Consider the following 20,124-nt stretch of genomic DNA (forward strand, 5'->3'; position numbering starts at 1 on the left):
TGAGAAAATAAAAGGAGGATTTTTTCTGTCTTAAAAAAAAAACCATACTGAAACATTACTGAAAATGTTGGAAATAAAAAGTGCTTTATACATACTAAAATGAGAACACCCAAACTGCAACCAATTATTATTTTTCACTCAGGCTGTAGACAATTACTGCAGTGCCACATATTCTGAGTAAGACCTTTTACATGTCTTTGATAACACACTGATGTTCAATCTCAGTGGGAGTCAATTAGAAAAGGTAGCTGTGAAGGCATCCAAGTGGGTCCTGTGAGAGTAATGCAACACTCAGATGTGTTTGGTTTTAAGTAATTAAAAGTGATACATCAATTTAGACCATGATGCCTCTTCATATTTAAGCAGCTCATCCAGTCAATTAATTTAGTCACGGTGAGCTCAAGTAAATATCCTCTTTTATTACTGGAAAAGAAGAGTGTTTTATACACACTGAAAGGAGAACACCCAAACTGCAACCAATTATTATTTTTCACCTATTATACATCCCTAATTATACTAACCATCAGTTCTTAATAGCCAGCCTGGAAATGTGCTAATCACTGCCTTGACGCAAATCCTGCAAACCGGGAATTAGAGCTGATTTATAAATAAAAAAATCCACTGAGAGGGAGGTTGATTACCATTGCACTTGAGTGAGCAATGAAAAATAAAGACATCCATACAGTCAAGCTAATTACACGTTGCCCTAAACTGTAGGCTTTTTTTGACAAGACAGAGTATGAAAAGAAGCAACAAGTCCCAGTTGCGCTGATTAGTATTTTAAGATTTCCACTAAGGTTAGGTGGACTCACTTTTCATATCTGTTATTTACTCATCTAAACTGTCATCTTACTTTGCAGCAGGAATTATTTGTCTTTTTAAAACTACTCTTGCTGCAACTTTTTGAAGGTTAACCAAAACCTACAATTTATATTATGATAAATAATTAAGTTTTTTTTTTTTTTTAACATGTTAATGTATATCTTTATGAAAAATCTGATTACACTAGCCTTATTACTCCGGAAAAAAACAGGAAACTGTGGCTGGTAAACATGTTCATCCAGGTTTCTCTGCCATGTTTTCAGGTATGTCCTCAACTTAAAGGTGCTCTAAGCGATGTGATGCGTTTTTAAGGCTAAAACATTTTTTGTCACATACAGCAAACATCTCCTCACTATCCGCGAGCTGTCTGTCCACTGAACACACTGTAAAAAAAACGCGGTCTCTGTACACAGCCCAGGCTCCAAAAATGCAACAAAACAAACTGGCCAACCTGCACCAAGAAACATAACAAAGAGTGCTCCAGTCAATAACCGACAAGACGGATTTGGGGGTGGGGGTTGCGCGGAAGGGAGGGGGAGGGGATGAGATGAGCATTGACATATATACAATGGACCAACAGATCCCGTTGCTCTGGACGGAGACCAGTGAAGGCCATTAGAAGCACTTTTCCGGTGATGGCTGAGCGTTACTGCGCAGCCTCCAACTTACGACGACGTAAATGTGCCGTGAGCAAGGTGTCTGAAAGTTGTAAGTCTTCTGGTAGCTGTGCCAAGAGAAATCTCAATCATTCCGTATCTTGCAGAGACGGAGAGCGTAGGTATATGTAAGGAGATAACATAGGCACAGGCTAATTATTGCTAACTAAAATGCTAGTTAACATTAGTAATTAAATTTAAACAGATAATGTAAGTCGAAACTGCCTGTGAGCTTCTCCTGTACTATCCGGTAATTCCTCTACTGTGCAACAGTAAGTCGCGTGGTTATGACACAATCGTTAGCCTATTTTTACAAAAACGTCTGCTACGGAGCCATAACGTGAGATACAAGGTAATGGAGCCTTTTATACATTGTCGTGTTTCTTTAGAAATAAACAATGGACAAATAAAGTCTTTAAACGCTTCAGATGTAAAGTTATTCGTTATCAAAGTGGCGCCAAAATGAATGGCAGTCAATGGAATGTTAACGGGAGGTGATGGCTTGGTAGCATCAAAATGGCGCCATAGGAGCTACGCGGTCCGAGGAGAAGCTTACCCCCCTGGGGATGAGGAGGAGGGAGGGGCGAGCTTTTTGACAATACTTCGTCAACGTCAACAAGAAGTAACATCACCAAACATTGCTTAGAGCGCCTTTAAGTTACATTGTAGTTAGTCAGTAATTCAAAATGATAAATGTGATGGTAAATGATGTTGTGATGATCATCATGCTGAAAGGGAAAGTCTGATCAGACACAATTCAATTCAATTTAATTTATGGTATCAAATCATAACAAGAGTTATCTTGAGACACTTTACAGATAGAGTAGGTCTAGACCACACTATCATTTACAAAGTCCCAACAATTCCAGTAATTCCCACAAGATCAAGCATTTAGTGCAACAGTGGCAAGGAAAAACTCCCTTTTAGGCAGAAACCTCGAGTGGTGAGGAAAACTTCCTTTTAGGGAGAAACCTCGGACAGACCCAGGCTCTTGGTGGGCGGGTGTCTGACGGTGCCGGTTGGGGGTATGATGAACAGAGGCAATTATAGTCACAATGAAGATAATGGAACTATGACTAGAAATAGTAGTCGTAGTAGTTCATGGCATAGGGGCGTAGCTGGACGCAGCAGAGCGTAGCAGGGCACTGCGTGGCATAGCAGGGCGTAGCAGGGCATAGCAGGGTGTAGCAGCTGCAACCATGATTTAGGTGCCAACCTAATCCAGGGAAAACTGCGGGGCGAGAAAACATAAAGGCTCCGGGGAACAAGCTCCCCAAAGCTAGATTAGTAATAAGCATTTGCCCACAGATGAAAAGAGACACAGAAGCTACTCCAGCAGTTCAGACAGCCAGAAACCAAACTGTTGTAGTGTAAATGGGTGGTTAATTAATTAACTTAATTTAATTTATCACAGAATGATAATAATAATTTGTTTAATATTCGAAAGAGAATAAGTTGGGAGAGAAGATGATAAACCATGCCTTAATTCAGTCTCATAAGCTGAAGGTCTGCTGCTTGGCCTAAATTCATAACTTTGGTAACAGTGGCATAATATACTTCAAATCACACAAAATAACGTAATCAGATTCTTGATAAATTAAGAATCAATTTAACTTCTAAAGATACACCCTACCAAATAAAAATAAGTATAAATAAATGAACAAATGGATTGGATGAAAACTAATAGATGATTAACACGTTAAAAGCAAACACATGCGGTATTTGACAACACGGCACAGCAGAGATCTAAGGGAGATTATACCACAAAGGCCCTGATATCCCTAAATCCTCCCTACCAAACCCAGAGAGTACCAACCCGGTTTACAGGCAAACAAAGTTTTGACCTACTCGGATGGATGGCTTGACGGATGACTGGACAGGGACACTGCCTGCAGGGAAATGACGACGGAAGGTTATGGCAGTGGTTCTCCTGGGCCGGAGGAACTCGGTTTCCTCAGCTAGTTATTTTCCACGGAGTGGCGGTCAGGCCGAGCTTTGGGGTCACCACCAGACCGTTAGCAAGCGTGTTACAACTGGTTCTTCAGCTCTGACGTTTGGCTAGTCAGAACACGAGGTTAGAGCAGAATGGTATTACCAGACAGGGTAGAGAAGTTTGAAAGTCCGATGACTAATTTGGGGAACTCAGGATGTGGTTTTGCAGCAGTTGATAATATTTTGTACACTATCACTTATTACTACAAACTGCTGCAAAAAATGTAATATTTGAGTTGAAAATACCATTGTCAAAGCAGATTTGTGATGTATTTGAGCTTCTAGAAGTTACACTCACAACCCAGCTGTGCTTTGCAACCAGAAATAGAGCGGCAAAACCTACTTTGGCATGTGTTCTGAGTATGAGTCATTTGACTAATTGATTCAGCTAAGCTTGATCACTTCTGCTCACTTCTGTCTCTTTAGTCTTTATATCTAGTTGGAAAAGCATATAGTTTTACAGCTGGGGGCTGGTTTATTGAAATCCATTGAAGAGACCCAAGGGTAATTACAAAAACATGAATCTGAAAATGACCTCCTGCCTAATTGAAGACTCAACTCAACAAATTACAAGGAAGAAGAGTTCCATGTTTTACTGTTTTACTCAATTATCTTTGTTAGGCAGATAATAGTTGCAAATACTGTAGTTAAAGGGAAAGTGTGTTTGAAAATAATATTGAGGCTTATAGTCTTCCTTTGAGAAGCCATAAATCTGTGAAATGAGCAAAAGCATGCAAACCTACAACAGAATGCAATGGACTGAGACATTTTTGAGGCAAACATGCCACAAAACAATTCTTTAAGCCCTAATATATTCTTAATAAAACAAAGATTCTCAACATCAAACTCTGTCTTTTCATCTTTTGGTGCCTTGTGATGATGATCAGTTTAATGGGCTGTTACTGGCCGTCTGGTGTGCTCCAAAGATCCACTGATGTGAAACGCCTCTTCACTAGATCTATAATCTGTATAAATACTGTAGACCTACTTACAGTGGATTCTGATGAAATAAATTGATGGTGATCATTTCAAACAAGTATATATTATAAAGAATATAATATGGTAAGTATTTTCTGGTGAAAGCCTCAGTTGGCGAAAAGGTCAACAAATTAATTTTAACCCTGAAGAGAAAGTAGCTAAAATAGATTTACTCTAAGGAGATGCCTGACATGCACCTCTCGAAAAATTTAACTAGCGACGCATGTCGCTCGGCCGTTGCTTGGTAGCGTTGCATTTCCCCTGACTCATTTCCTGGTTCTCCTTCTCCATAAACAACATGAAATCAAGGAGAGGGTTAACTTTTCTTGCTACAGATTTCCCACCTTGGTCAGAAAACACAGGGGAGACACTTTGTTTCTCTCACTATGACTCTAGAGTCGGTACTTGCTACAAAGCTAATCACAGTCACTCTCTCACTTCTCCCTCGCTCTATCACCCACTCCCCACACACCAGCACACAAGTATCAGGCCACTTACGTAGGCTACGGGGAAAGCTCTGCGTGGAGCCTCCGCATAACTGTAATCAAGCTTTACTCTTTCATCCAGACACTTAGGCATGTAGCTTTTTGCTGCCTGAGTGTGTAATGCCAAAATGTTCCTGCCAATGCACCTTGCACATTGCACATTGAGTCCAAAGTGTTTCATTATTCTCTTTGTTGCAGAAAACTTAGCAATACGGGACAGGCGTCAAGCAGTGAGGATGACTTTGTGGTCCTATCACTTAGATAGCGCAATTCCCAAATGGGGCTAATGAATAAATGGCAATAGCAAGAAGCTTTCAATTAGCTGCCTCGAGCACAATCACTACTGTATGATCTTTCCTACATCCTTTTGTTTTGTAATCATTACCATCCCTGATTCCAAGCTGTACTGCAATCATAAATAAGTACATAAAAATACATGTTGAAAGCAAAACCACCACCATGTATAAAAGCAACGCTATTTTATTACAATTGTAAAAAATAATACAAATGTCCGTCGTGCTACATCAAACTACTGCTTCAGAAGGAATAACATATTTAACCAAAATTTGATATTTGTGAGGGAAAAACCATTAAAAAAGCTGCTCCTTGTATGTGTGACAGATATTGTCCTCATTTTCATGCCAGGCCCAAGTCCTCCATGCATGAAATATGTATTATGGCCATGTGAAAAAAAAAACAAAGACAACAAAAACAAAATGCAGATTGATTTGTTTTAATTAAATTTCGGGGGAATTAATTCCCTGCACCACAAAGGAGATAAAGCAAGTGGTGTGTGTGTGTTGCTTTATACTTATCTCAACAGTAATAACCTGTCATGAAGTTGAAAATCAAAGACAAATACTGACCTCTACTGTAGCTGCTGTGCTAAGTCAACCACCCAAAGTGTAGTACAAATACGCAATGTACTGCAGAACATTCAGTTGTGATTACAAGCATTCTACTAATCTAGCAGGTCTGCTGAATAGACATTAAATGTTTCTGGAAATATTGGTGGGGACATGTTTAATCTGTTAACCCTTCAAAGTGAACTACAGGTAACTTTTCTAAGAGGCCTCAGTCTTCAATAATCATCTTGCCAAGTCAGTAAACCCTGTTGAAGTCCTTCATTGTAACATCATTATTGTATCAGCACAGATATCCATCACTTCTACACTGAATGTCATCCGTCTTGTTGCACCAAATACATTTACAGTTACTTCAGATCAACACACCGTGGACCCGAAGTGCTGACGGCGAGCAGTCTCATTTCGATGTTCACCTCACATCTTTCATGTTAAAGAATTGTCATCCATCCTCTTGTCCTCAGTAGTAATAGCTTCCGAAAACTGCCACCATACAGAACAAGCTGTCCTGTACCCAGAGGTAAAACACAGTTTATTGGAGAAAACTTTGAGAAGTCTCTCCCCCACCTGATATTTAATTGAACAGAACAAAGACACCTACATTCATGAAAACATCTTCTGCATAGTTGTCTGTGTCAGCATCCCACAAACACCTTGAAGACATCCTGGTAAAACACATGAGAAAGTCATGGATTCATTTTTAAAGGTCTAAACTACTACTTAAAAAACCTTTTACAATGTAATGCAAAATGCCCTTTAAATCAACACTATTTTCTATGATATTTACTATATAACATTTTTGTTGACACTGAGTCAGAGAGAGGTTCCAACTCTGGTATTTTTGAGAGCTTCATTTACATACAAGAGGTAGGCAATATATTAATAACACCTATTAATATAAATCAATCTAATAAAACACTACTAAACTACAGACACAAACATTAGTTGAGTCAATACATATCTGACAGCGCTGATCAAAATCAAACATTGTGGTACTGATTTATCTAAGTTTACCTCAAACTACCTTTATAACCACTACATTTTATGAGACCACTTTTTTAATTTAGCAGGGTATTTATTTACTAACATTAACATTGATGATAAAAATGTGAAGAGTCAATATTAGCTACTAGCTACTTCCACTGAAATGTTGCTAGAATAATGCCATTTTAAAACCATAATCACACAGCAAAAAAAGAAGGCTACACATCAGGAAATACGAGTTAAATAATGCCGTCGGCTCACTGAGTCATTGAATGGAAAAATGTTCTTGGAATTCTAAAATATCTTGTTCTTACTTTTAAATACACTAAAGTTAAAGTTATTGTGTTGGTATTGCCACTCAGTTGTAAAGATTTTTGCGATTAAAAAAATACTCAAATTTAAGCAAAATGTAACTTCAGGACAGTAGAGAGGTAAGGAAAGTGTGCTTATACTACTAGAGATTCTGTGAAAATAATGGACATATAGTGTGCTGTTACTGCATCTTTGGTCTTGTGGCTTACATTGCGGCTTGAGCATCCCTGAAGTGCACAATACATACTCACATCCTCTAATTTGCATACATTTTCTGTTTATCACTGATGAGTTAAAAATTAAAGGTTGATGGTAAGAAGAGCCAAAGTTAGAGATAGTATCCCCACTAAAATAGTGTAGTTTTATAAAAATGTAACAGCTGTTTCTTTGTTTACTACTAGCAAATAATCACTCACTTGACTCCTTGTCCTCGTTGTTCTCCAATGACCACCTGCACGACAAGCTTATATCTGTCAAACCCTGCATCTGTTAAAGAAGAGAAATGAGCTGTAATAGTGTATATCAGTAATTGTGCAACATTTTACAAGGACAATACAGGGATGGGTACTAATATGCTACACTTACTGTGTAGCATTTACTTAGATAAAACATTTAACTAGTAGGACTTGTGTTAATAAAGACTATATTTGTAATGACAAAGATTTAGTTTTAAGCCATTTTATTCAGCTTTAATCTTTTGGCTAGATTTTGTATTTAGTTCACATTGCACTTGGTTTCCTTCTCCAAGAGAGTCAGCATGGTTCTGGCAGTTTCATAATTGGCAGAACATCTTCAGTATGTAGTGTAGCCTTGACAATCAGGAGGATAGTGAATGTATAAAACTTCTTATGATACATTTCCAAAGCAATCTAGGTTACCCCAAAAGGTTCAATCATTACTTTTTCACAATCTAATTTTGTTTAGTTCTATTTTGTTGGAGGATCATTTTGCTTGCTGTGTATTCTGCCTACATCAGTTTGTGAATTAACACATCTGAGAAACACTACTTCTGTTTTCTTACCGTTATTCAAATAGGTATGATAGTTTTCGCTTATATTTACTGTATTTACAACAGTACTTGAATGTTCTGTCCTTTTGAGTTATAACACAAGAAATGGAGGAAGCATCAGTCACTCACTCTTCACTTTGTCCTTAATATCATCTGCCAGTGAACGGGACAGCTCTGAGACTTCCTCTGAATCATACAGCATCCCAGGCAGTCGCTCCCTCACAATTTCACGAATGCACTCCTTCACAATGGCTGGCTTAAACCTGGATGATTAAACAGTGAGCAACAAGGTAGGAGATTAACTTCAATCAGCTCCCACAGGCCGTAGTGGCCAAGACTGATCCTCTCTCAGTACAGTATGGGTCACAGAGCTGTAGAAATCTGATGGTTATATTTTTTTATTAATGGCCCACACTATATTTGAGTAACGTGTTTTACATTCTGTAGCCTATATTTTATATTCTTAATCTTATACTTAAGTACGTACTTTATATTATAATTGTAGATGTTTGTGTTTTAAATTGAGTGCCTTCTAACCCTAGGTAAGTGAAGGAGACAAGTGCATTAACGTTACGACTTATCATTTAACGTCACCAACTTTTACATTAGGCTGGTGACTGGAGACATTTCCCCTCACATTGGACCATATTGTCACATTGTCCTACAGCCATTAGCTAACTACAGTATTGACACCAAAAAAAAAACATAGCCACGTTATCTACAGTTAATGTTAAAATGGCACAACACGTTTAGTTAGCTAGTTACACTAAAAAAAACTACCTGACCTGGCTACCTGAGCGAACAAAACATATCTAGCTAAGTTAGCAATAAACTCGCTGGCTAAAAGCTAACTTCACCTGTAATAAGTCATATTTAACCACTTTGACCAACTCACTTGTACTGATGATTAGGTCGTATGAGGTATGTATCGGACCCCTCCATCGCATGTCAATAACGTAACGCTAGCTAGCTAGGTAAAACAGTATGATATACAACAAGCAAGAGGAAATAAAGACGTTACACTTGCTAACAAACTAGCTAACCGTTGCAGAGTTTCATCCGTTACCATAGCGACGTAATTTCCTATTTTCCGGTTTCAAAATAAGAGTACGGTAAATACGTTTGTACTGGCATCGTTTACCTAACTTCATGGCGTAGGCTACTTAAACCACGTATTGAGTATATTTTGTTTTACGTTTAGCTATATCAGATTCTAGTATAGCCTTTTTCATTTCACCTCCTTGCCTTTACTTCCACATGCACTGGTGTCCAGGGTTGGTATCCAAAAATGTAACACATGGAGCTAATTCACTACCATCTTCATCATGATTGCTGAACTCCTGCTTTCAAGACAAGGACTCATCAACTGCAGCCAAATCAGAACATCTCATTTGGCTGCACTTACCTAAGAAAAGAAGCACAAAGTGCCCTGATTTCAGAAGCAAATTGACTACTTTCTGGTTTTAAAGATCAGTCTCCAGCTTTGATAGCATAGGGATAGTACTATCCTGGCACATTCTCACCATGCTCACCATTCTCTTATTCTTGCTTGTTTTGGCTATGATAGGAAGGTTAGATTTAAATCACACAAAATTAAAAGGAAAATGTAAGGTATTTCCACATTACACTGTACCTATTGAAATCCACCAGTATTTTTATCAGGTATCTCATATATGCCAACTTAAACTATCTGCATCAAGATTTTTACCAATCCAACATGAGTAGTTAAATGCAGAGCCGAACTGCACCAGCGAGTCAAACAACACAAATCAAATAATTCTGTTTAAAACATGAAGATATATAAGAACAATTAAAGGAACTCATTTTGAATTCCAGATCAATTGTCTGATGTTATTGCAGCTAATTGTTGAACATGGTGTGATTCATTACATTTAGTATCGATCATTATCTACAGGCCCTTGATGATATACAAATTACAATACCAGTAATTGAATTACTCTCTGATCTAACATTAAAACTGCAAATGAGGGGAAATGAGCTGTTAGATCTTAATGTTTGTATTGGTTTGTTTAATGAGCCACTGACAAGTGTCTATGTGCTTCTCCTGGACGAGATTAAAGGTTTATGAGTTAATTGTTTAGTGTTAAGCTCCATTGACTCTTGTAGTTCCTTCACTAATAGCTGAATGTTACGCAGGATGTGTAAACAGCGAGGGTAGCCATGATATTGGCATCAAATAAAAAATAAAAAAATGATTTATTGCACAATCAAGCCTGATAAACACTTTTAATCTCTTGTTTCTAATGATACATTTTCAGAAAGAACAGAAGTTAAAATTTGACTTATAGTTGAAATGGAACCATGCACAGTTGAAGGAGGTAGACATTTTAGGAGTGATAGTTCACATGGTGAATGATGACAGTGGATCAATTTCAGTAACGTAAAATTACTTAATGATTAATTATGCCATGTATTTAAAAAATATATAGTAAATATTATTCTTAATCCCCTGCAAGATAAAAGACAAAGAAGACAGGGCAGTGTTGCATGAATACCACTGGAAATTGTTTCAGTTTCATTTCTTTTTTAGTCCTTCACTAGTGAGTGATTTAAAGAGATCAAAACTACACCTGAAACTTAAGGAAACCACGTGTACACTTTTAAGTTTCATTTCCCCTTAACTCTGTATTGATAGACTTATGGTTTCTCAACCTAGGCATGATGACTCATTCTCACAAGTTGTTTGTATACAGTGCAGAACAGCTGTCAGTGTTTTGTATCTTCCTGATCCACCAGCACCACTGGAACTGACGGGATGGCAGAGCCAGAGTGGACAAGTATCTTCCAGATTACAGCAAAGAATCTTAAAGACTCCTGGCGTCTGGAATTTGATGAAAGCATTGTGCCTAACCACCAACAACCGGGCTGGAAGAAGTCTATTGTTTACACAAGTGCACGGTCGGTATGATGGACTAATGTTAAAAACAGTAATTGGTTTGTATACACAGTATGGTATATGCCAGATTAATATACTGTAAATTTTAGGTTAGTCAGTGGATGATTTAGGTTTATTAAGGTTTGAGTGTATGTCTATGTACATGCATTGTATAAGTTGTGTGGACAAAAATCACACGGTCACACTATGGTGACTTACTTGTGTGTATTTTGGGGGGAAAAACTGGTCCCCACAATGTAAACCACTATATTTTAGGGTACAGACTTGTTTTGGGTTAAGGTTAGGTTTGGGTAATGGTTAGGTTAGGGTTCAGGGTATCAATGTAAGTTAATGCCATGTCTAGTGTGACAGAAGCTGGGTTATAGAGTTATAGTTATATTGACGGTGAAATAATGTCATTGGTAGAGTTTGACCTCAGTTGATGAGGCCAAAGAACCATAGGTCTTGCAAAAATGTCAGAACAAAGATTATTCTGCTTCCAAATGTTTCTATAGCTAATACTTGAGTTTTACTTGTCATTTTGTTAAAGGTTCAACTGCAGTGAGTGTGGAAGACGCTGGTCTTCCAACAAGGTGATGGTGGTCTGCAACATGCGCCTGGCATACGGGCAGGGCGTTGTCAAGGTGAGGCCCTCCCGTCAGAACTGTAAGATTTGCAGCGATGCTCCGATGGAGAAACCAAGCATCATCTCAGAGAACATCAAACCCCTCCTGCAGAATCTGGTGGAGAAGATAAGAATCAAATGCTACAATGAAGACCTGGGCAGAAAGAAAAGGTCCTTTAGAAGCTTTGATGCCAAAAGTCCCCATGAGCCTGCACATTGTGAGGCCTGTATGCAAGGCATCTGTCCAAAGACAAAGTCATATTAGCAAAGCGTCAGTTGTATTAGACTTTCCCTCCTGTCATTCTGTTACATTGTATTGCTTGCATCTTTTTTATATGATAAAGTGTATGTAAGCTTTCATAAATGATTTATTCTTGTTGATTTTTTCCTGTTATCAATTTTCTTTAAAATGTTATTTTGTCTTTTCAAAAGCATTAAACAAGCCTTCTCTTAAGCAGAAATTTGTTAATCAAAGCTTATGCAAGCAATAAACTAAATGTATTTGTGGTTTTCAATTAAATTGGTCTAATTTATTTATTATTTGTATGAATTATTCACTAAAACATAACATTTACAAAAAATATTTGAATGTGCAGATAAATATTTTAGAAAACTGGGATATTGTACATACATATACATAAAACCAGCAATGTTAAACACCATTTATTTGCACTCGTAGTTCCTTCACTAATAGCTGAATGTGACTCAAGATGTGTAAACAGTGAGGGCAGTCATGATATTGACTATGTATAAGAATGATTCATTGCACAATCAATCTGATAAACACTTTTAATCTCTTGTTTCTAATGATGAACAGAACAGAAGTTAAAATGGGAGTTTAAGTTTAAATTGAATCATGCACAGGAGAAGGTAGAAATGTTTGAGGAGTGACTATATCCATTTCTCTATGTGGAAATTATGAGAGTGGATCAATTACAGTAAAGTAAAATTACTTCTGCAAAATTAGGCCATTTGTTTGAATAAAATTATAGTATAATATATTAGTTTTCATCTCCTTCAAGACAGAAGACATAGAAGACAAGGCAGCATAATACCAGCAAGTGGCAGTGTTGCATCACTACAACTGGAAAACGTTTCAGTTTCATTTATCTTGCAGTCCTTCACTTGGGAGTTAATCCACACATATCTCATGTGTGTGATATATTAGTAAATTAAAAGACTTTCACCCAAACCCACACAATTCTTTTTTTAAAGAATATTTTTTGTGCTTTTTTGCCTTTATTGTATAGGACGGCTTAAGACAGGAAAGTGGGAGAGAGAGAGGGATGACGTGCAGCAAAGGGCAGTGCAGGGTTCGATTTCGTGGGAGCCAGTGGGAGCTGAGCTCCCATAGAGAGAGGATGAGCTCCCATGAAATCAGTAAAATCATACACCTGTGGGGGTCCATTATTTAAATCACAAATAAAGCACTTTTCCCAAACACATGGAGCTCTGAAGCAGACCTGTGCGTCGCTTAGTGTCCACTCTCGCTGTAAAAATAGAGATGAGCAGCGCCTCCGTCGTCTGTGCAGCTTTAGGTTTATAATGGACGCGCTCTCCCCACTAACACAGAACGTTTAGGTAACGTTGGGGGAACGTTAGTTTCTGGTGCCCTAAAGGTTAGTTCGAACCAGACCAAAAACTAACGCTTAGGGAACGTTCCCTCATGGTTATAACGTTCCCTAAACGTTAAGGGAACCAACCAGCTGAAACGTTCTCCTGTGGTTGCACTGTACCTCCACACAACGTTCCCGTTTGGTTGTTATTGGATGTTCTGAGTGCGGTTTTGAAAATGTTTATTTATACCAGCTCCATTTAAGTTTTTGAAGTAGCATATAAAAGGTTTGCAGTCACTTGATTTAGATTCACTCAAAAAATGATTGGTCTTATAAAATCTAAGTAAGATAAACAACATAGCAAGAGAATACATTTACTTTTAGGCTGATAACAATTTTGTTAAAAACAATACTTTTGTGCTTGATTTCGTTTTTTTAACTGTATATTGTGAAAATACTTAAAACAAGAATCTATCAATAGAACGATTTTCACAACTAAGAAAAATTTACTTCTTTCATTTCACATTTCACTTTTAACAAGTGGCTCAGTTCAGTGTACAAATCCAACCGTTACACCCCCCACGCCAGTAGGGCGAAGACAGTAGGCGTTTCTCAATGTCAAGGATCCTCTGCTTTCAGGTGACCGATTCAAGTCCTGTCCTGACTTCCGTATACAACGCCAAGGTACTTATCCCCGCCAGGATTTGTATCCCCCTATAAGACATTATAGCAGGTGAAAAAACAGCCTGATATAATGTGTATCCCCCTCTGTAACTTTTGCTAGAAAACAGCAGACATCTCCATATTATCTCAGGTTGTTTATTGTGACCTGGTAAACACTGAAAATGACACACATGATGACAGGACAGACCCTTTGCATGTTAGGGGAGGGGATACACAAAATATCAGGTGAAAAAAACACCTGATGTTTTGGGTATCCCCTCTGTAACTATTGCTAGAAAACAGCAGACATCTCCATAATATCTCAAAAAATAACACACATGATGACAGGACAGACCCTTTGCATGTTAGGGGAGGGGGATACACATTATAGCAGCTGAAAAACAGCCTGATATTTTGTGTATCCCCTATGTAACTTTTCCCAGAAAAACAGCAGGTATCTCCATATTATCTCAGGCTGTTTATTGTGACCTGGTAAAGTCAGACAATAACACACATGATGACAGGACAGAACCTTGGCATGTTAGGGGAGGGGATACACAAAATATCAGGTGAAAAACAGCCTGATATAATGTGTATCCCTCTGTAACGTTTGCTAGAAAACAGCAGACATCTCCATATTAGCTCAGAAAATAACACACATGATGACAGGACAGGCCCTTTGTATGTGAGGGGAGGGGATACACATATTTTATGTATCCCCTATGTAACTATTGCTAGAAAACAGCAGACATCTCCATATTATTTCATGTTGTTTATTGTGACCTGGTAAAGTCAGACAATAACACACATGATGACATTTTGTTTATCCCCTATGTAACTTTTCCTAGAAAACAGCAGATATCTCCATATTATTTCATGTTGTTTATTGTGACCTGGTAAAGTCAGAAAATAACACACATGATGACAGGACAGACCCTTTGCATGTTAGGGAGGGGATACACATTATAGCAGGTGAAAAACAGCCTGATATAATGTGTATTTCCTATGTAACTTTGCTAGAAAACAGCAGACATCTCCATAGTATCTCAGGTTGTTCACTGTGACCTGGTAAACACTGAAAATAACACACATGAGGACAGGACAGACCCTTTGCATGTTAGTGGAGGGGATACACAAAATATCAGGTGAAAAACGGCCTGATATAATGTGTATTGCCTATGTCACTTTTGCTAGAAAACAGCAGACATCTCCATACTAAATTAAATCAAAACAGAAATCACGTCAGAGAGCAGGGATATTGTTCATAAATCTGCATGACTCACGTAGATAGGCCTATCATTTGGCCTATGTGGCTACGGTGCATGTCAATATGGAACTTTGGAAAACACTGTCGATTAATCCACAATAATAAACAACGCATTAAACAATTCACACGTCGCCTTAATGTAACAGACAAATAAACGTATTTATGTAGATACATGAGATCCTTGTTTGTTACTATGGAAAACCCTGTCGAGTCTTCCACGTCGCTATTTGTTCCATTTAAGAGGTGAATTCGAAGTGCAGCAGTTAAACTCCGCTCTGAGTGCACGCGCTCCCGCGCCAGGTGATACAAATCCTGGCGGGGATAAGTACCCTGGCACGACACCGGTATACACACCTGGCAAGCAGGGCAGACAAAAGATTTGTTTGTTTGGTCCCAAATTCGAACTGAAATACTGCCATTGACTTAAACATATGCTGACTACACTTCACCGACGGTGTTATAACGCATAGGTAGGGACGAAGATACCAAGAAAGACATTGTCGGGCGGTCAACAGTAAAGACTTTTCTCCGCTCAAGACTGCTAGCCCGTATGCTAACGCTGGGAAACAAGTTAGCTTTCCACAGCTAGCTATGCTGCGGCTGCTAGCCCCATGGATACATCAGAGTTGGCCACAGAGACTGAGCCTTCCCTCGGTGATGTTTTAACCACCATAAGGAACCTGGACAACAAGGTGAGAGATTTTGGTAAACAACTTAAAGAAAGCTCCGACATGGTTGCCAGCATTATACAGCGAGTCGAGCTGAACTCAGTCGGACTTAGGGTTTAACACTTATCTTACGATACATCCGAGGGCTGTATGCTGTAAAGTAGGGTCGCTTATTTAGATAATCATGGTAAGACCTTAAGTACAGACTATGTATTATTATTTACTCTTCAAATATTCTTTTTGCAATCAGTACAAATTGTATGGTCTTTTATTTCGGATGAATCCATTCCACAAACAAGAAAGCATTTTAGGACGGAGCGTGTGTCTGGAAGCCCTGTCCGTAAGTTAACATTTATGCATGCATTTAAGAAACCAGAGTCATATTTCCTACCATGAAACTACTGAAATTCAACCTGGTGCATATCACGTGACTGTTCTGATGCGTTTGTCCCTTCCTGCCCTTTTTCAGGTCAGCAGATGTTACTGCCTCCACCACCTGCATCTGGCAGGCGCTACAGATCCATGAACAGAAAAACAACCAGACACAAGAACAGCTTCTTTCCCACTGCCATCACTCTCCTGAACTGCTGATAAGTGGGGTCATCCCCACTTTGGCCATTCACATTTTGCATTTTGCACACTACATTTGCACTATTACTTTGCACTCTACATTTATACAATATATTGTGTTAATGTGCCTATATGTGTGTTGTCTCTCTTGTACAGTATGTGTCTATATGGCCAATAAAACTGATTCTGATTCTTATATAAATATATATATTTTTAAATTTTTTTGGTACCATGGTTGTTTTTTTAAAGGTTAGGGAATGTAAAAAATAATGTTAGGGGAATGTTCCATAAACTTACTTAAGGGTTAGGGGAACGTTCTCTAAAGGTTACGACGGTAGGGGAACGTTCCCTAAAGGTTACAACGGTAGGGAAGCGTTAGGGGAACATTTTCTAAAGATTGCAACGGTAGGGGAACGTTAGGGAACGTTCCCAAAGGTTGCAACGTTAGAGAACGTTTTCTAAAGGTTACAACGGTAGGGGAACGTTCTCTAAAGGTTGCAACGTTAGACGGACATTCTGGGAACGTTCTGAGAACAGTCGATGTAACCAAAAACTAACGTTCCCTAAACGCCAGGAAAACTTTCCATGGGAACCAAAAAGCGAACGTTCTGGGAACCAAAAAATTGTTACCTGGGCTGCTGTCGACATGCTGCGGCAGATTTCGTAGTTTCGGTTTCCCACCTCCGATGTAGAGTAGCGTACAGCCACTTCCCTAAACTTTCGCTCATTCAGAAACCAGAGTCTCAAACGGGGGTCTGAGTCTGTCAGGAGGTCTGAGATCTACCGTATCAGCAGAGCAATCACGTAATGCACAGCAGACTATGGTGCAGGTAGATTATTTTCTGAACTATAGTGACTTTATTCTTGTAATAGTTATTATCACTTTATTTTTCTCAAAATATCTCGACTCCTCCAAATCACAGAGAGCACAGATGGGATATATTTTGAATGTGCACAAAGTTTTTAACATGAACAAAATCTTACTCAAACACATCTGAAATATTACAGTCCAGGGTTTATTAATACATTAAAATGAATTCATGTATCATTGAGGTGAATAATTGTCATATGCACATTTAAGGACGTTACTTTCTCAACAAAAGACGCAAAAGGCGGAGGAGTAAATGATGCCTAGGCTACATGTGTGCTGACTCAGACATAATTAGAAAAGTCGATCTACAGGAGAATAAATAGCAATACACGATGCCTGACAGCCTTTTGTAATATATTACATTATGTTTTTATATTTGGATTGTAATCAACCCTTTACATAAAGATATTATATTTGCAGCATACATTGATTCAGAAAAAGGTAAATAGGTGCATAAAAATTCACCAGAATGCAGGAAATGAAATGTTTAATGCTCAAAATGTGCTGCTTTTTTAAAGAGACCCCCACAAAGATGAAATTATAATTCGAACCCTAGGGCAGTGGGTCAGAATCTAACCCGGCCCGCTGCAGCAAGGACTGAGCCTATGTACATGGGCGCATGCTCAACCCAGTTGGGCTACCAGGGCACCCCCAAACACAAACAAGCAAGTTACATTTTCATTGCATGGGCTTTCCCTCTCTTTATTTCTGTGTATAAACAGGCTATCCAGCAATTCTAGTGACACGTTTTATATGCTTAACAACTGCCCCTTAAAAACAAACTTGCCATTTCTCATTCTATTTATATTATAAAACTAGAACTGAAACTTAAGGAAACCAGGTTTACACTTTTAAGTTTCATTTTCCCCAGACTCTACAGTCATGATGAGTCATTCTCACAAGCTGTTTGTATACTGTGCAGATCAGCTGTCCGTGTCTATTTCTTCCTCAACCACCAGCAACACTGGCACTGACAGGATGGCACAGCCAGAGTGGACACGTATCTTCCAGATGAAAACAAAAGATCTTAAACAAGGAGACGCCTGGCGTCTGGAGTTTGATGAAATTATTGTACCTGACTGCCCAAACCCAGGCTGGGAGCAGTACATCAGGAACACATGTGCAAGGTCAGTGTGCTGGACGTAACTGTTAATCACTGTAGCTGTATATTATCTATTGTATTTGTTACTTAGGTTAATATAACTTATAGTTTAGTTGATGGATTTGGTTGGATTGGATGGATTAAGATGTGTGTGTGTATTTATACGCACTTGTACCACTGTAATGTTTTATATATGAAATTTTGAACAAACTGATTGCTGTCTAAAGTGTTGGTGGAGTGATAGTCACACTCTCTCTGTTGGTTGTAAATCAAACTTCCCTGTCTTTTGGTGCTCTAGTGCAACGTCTAGTAGTTCTACATGACATATATAGAACCTTTAAGTTGTGTGGACAAAGTATCTTTGTGATTTGGAGACAAAAACTTGTTCCCACAATGCAAAGCTTTACATTTTAGGGTAAGGATGAGGGTTAGGTTAAGGTTAAGGAAATTATAATAAATTAATGCAATGTCCAGTGTGACAAAAGCTGGGTTATTGTAACATTAGAGTTATATTGAGAAACAAAATAATGTTATTGGTAGGACCATAGATTTTAGACTGGCAACATTTGAATGACAGATAAAGAGTGTCATTTTGTTAAAGGGCCAGTTCATACTTTCTTTCTTAGACTTAATTGTATCCTATGTCATTTTCAAGGTTCAAATGCACCAAGTGTGGAAGAGGCTGGCCTTCCAACCGGGTGATGGTGGTCTTTCACATGCGCCTGACATCCGGGCATGGCGTTGTCAAGGTGAGGTCCTTCCGTCAGAATTGCAAGCATTGCAGCGGAGCTCCAATGGAGAAGCCCAGCATCACCTCAGAGAACATCGACATCCTCCTGGAGAATCTGGTCGAGAAGATAAGAATCAAATGCTACCATGAAGACCTGGGCAAAGAACACAGGCCTTTTATTAGCATGGATGTCAAAAGTCCCCATGAGCCTGATCATTGTGAGGCCTGCATGACAGGCATCTGTACAAGGAATTGAGCTTGTGTGGCTTTTAAGCCAGCCTTGTTAATAACTTAAAATAATTATTATTATTTGTTAGCTCATATTAGCAAAACATTATAAGACTTTTCCTCCTGTTATTCTGTTTCATTGTATTGTGCCTTTTATCATATATTTATATATATGATGTATGTGATTATATATATACTGTATATATATACTGTATATATATATATAAAATAATAATAATAATAATAATAATAATGTAAGCTTTCATATTTATTCTTGTTGGCAGTTCATTGTCTTTAAAATAGGAATTGGTCTGCACAAAGCATTAAACAAGCCTGTTTACAATCAGAAACATGATAGATGAATAAAGCATATACAAACAAAAATCTAAATGTATTTGTGATTCGTAGTGTGGGTATTATCTGTTTTCAAAAAAATGTGTTATGTAATGTGTAAATATGACACTAAATGAGAGGAGAAGAATTCAATTTACAGTCAGTCAGTTCGTAAACATAAATTATACAAATACAAATACAATCAGCATAATATACTGTAAAGGTAAAATAAACAGGAAAATAATAATTTAAACAAAAAATAAATAAATGAAAGGTGACAGACTTCACTAAAAGTGGCGACAGCAAGTGTTCTTAATTAAATAGTTCTGGGTAGATATTAGTTGCCTTTCTTATTTGTTACCAATTTAAGAGACTCAAAGTACATATCAATTTCAATTCAGAATAGTTTAAAGAATGGAAACTTTGTAATATTGTAGTTACATTTCAATAAAAAAGTTATGTTATTTGGGAGAAAGTACCATAATGAGTTTGGTGCTCTTCAATCTTTTGACCA

At 38.1% G+C, this 20,124-nt stretch overlaps 3 protein-coding genes across 3 annotated transcripts; 2 read left to right on the top strand and 1 right to left on the bottom strand.

Moving 5' to 3' along the window:
• Nucleotides 1-5,397: 5,397 nt before the first annotated feature.
• Nucleotides 5,398-9,172, bottom strand: dynlt2b (dynein light chain Tctex-type 2B). The gene is made up of 5 exons (XM_078258797.1): nucleotides 8,997-9,172; nucleotides 8,231-8,364; nucleotides 7,509-7,578; nucleotides 6,398-6,461; nucleotides 5,398-6,304 (listed from the first exon to the last, which is right to left on the bottom strand). The coding sequence occupies exons 1-5, from the start codon at nucleotides 9,041-9,043 to the stop codon at nucleotides 6,257-6,259; spliced, it is 363 nt and encodes a 120-aa protein (XP_078114923.1). The 5' UTR covers nucleotides 9,044-9,172; the 3' UTR covers nucleotides 5,398-6,256.
• A 1,590-nt stretch (nucleotides 9,173-10,762) lies between these two features.
• LOC144523312 (receptor-transporting protein 3-like) lies at nucleotides 10,763-12,155 on the top strand. Its single transcript, XM_078258798.1, has 2 exons — nucleotides 10,763-11,020; nucleotides 11,548-12,155. The coding sequence occupies exons 1-2, from the start codon at nucleotides 10,878-10,880 to the stop codon at nucleotides 11,885-11,887; spliced, it is 483 nt and encodes a 160-aa protein (XP_078114924.1). The 5' UTR covers nucleotides 10,763-10,877; the 3' UTR covers nucleotides 11,888-12,155.
• A 5,953-nt stretch (nucleotides 12,156-18,108) lies between these two features.
• On the top strand, nucleotides 18,109-19,661 carry LOC144523313 (receptor-transporting protein 3-like). Its single transcript, XM_078258799.1, has 2 exons — nucleotides 18,109-18,344; nucleotides 18,975-19,661. Exons 1-2 carry the CDS (start codon nucleotides 18,196-18,198, stop codon nucleotides 19,303-19,305), a joined length of 480 nt encoding a protein of 159 aa, XP_078114925.1. The 5' UTR covers nucleotides 18,109-18,195; the 3' UTR covers nucleotides 19,306-19,661.
• The last annotated feature ends 463 nt before the right edge of the window (nucleotides 19,662-20,124 follow it).

Source organism: Sander vitreus, chromosome 9, assembly GCF_031162955.1.
Source record: "Sander vitreus isolate 19-12246 chromosome 9, sanVit1, whole genome shotgun sequence".
NCBI lineage: Eukaryota > Metazoa > Chordata > Actinopteri > Perciformes > Percidae > Sander > Sander vitreus.

Excerpts from the sequence above, each read along its gene's own strand:
- LOC144523312 (XM_078258798.1), top strand. The coding sequence starts at position 10,878 with ATGGCAGAGCCAGAGTGGACAAGTATCTTCCAGATTACAGCAAAGAAT. Across the intron at positions 11,021-11,547 it reads ATTGTTTACACAAGTGCACG|GTTCAACTGCAGTGAGTGTG; the intron begins GTCGGTATGATG and ends ATTTTGTTAAAG.
- dynlt2b (XM_078258797.1), bottom strand. The coding sequence starts at position 9,043 with ATGGAGGGGTCCGATACATACCTCATACGACCTAATCATCAGTACAA. Across the intron at positions 8,365-8,996 it reads CGACCTAATCATCAGTACAA|GTTTAAGCCAGCCATTGTGA; the intron begins GTGAGTTGGTCA and ends TTAATCATCCAG. Across the intron at positions 6,305-6,397 it reads CAGAAGATGTTTTCATGAAT|GACAGCTTGTTCTGTATGGT; the intron begins GTAGGTGTCTTT and ends CTCTGGGTACAG.
- LOC144523313 (XM_078258799.1), top strand. The coding sequence starts at position 18,196 with ATGGCACAGCCAGAGTGGACACGTATCTTCCAGATGAAAACAAAAGAT. Across the intron at positions 18,345-18,974 it reads ATCAGGAACACATGTGCAAG|GTTCAAATGCACCAAGTGTG; the intron begins GTCAGTGTGCTG and ends GTCATTTTCAAG.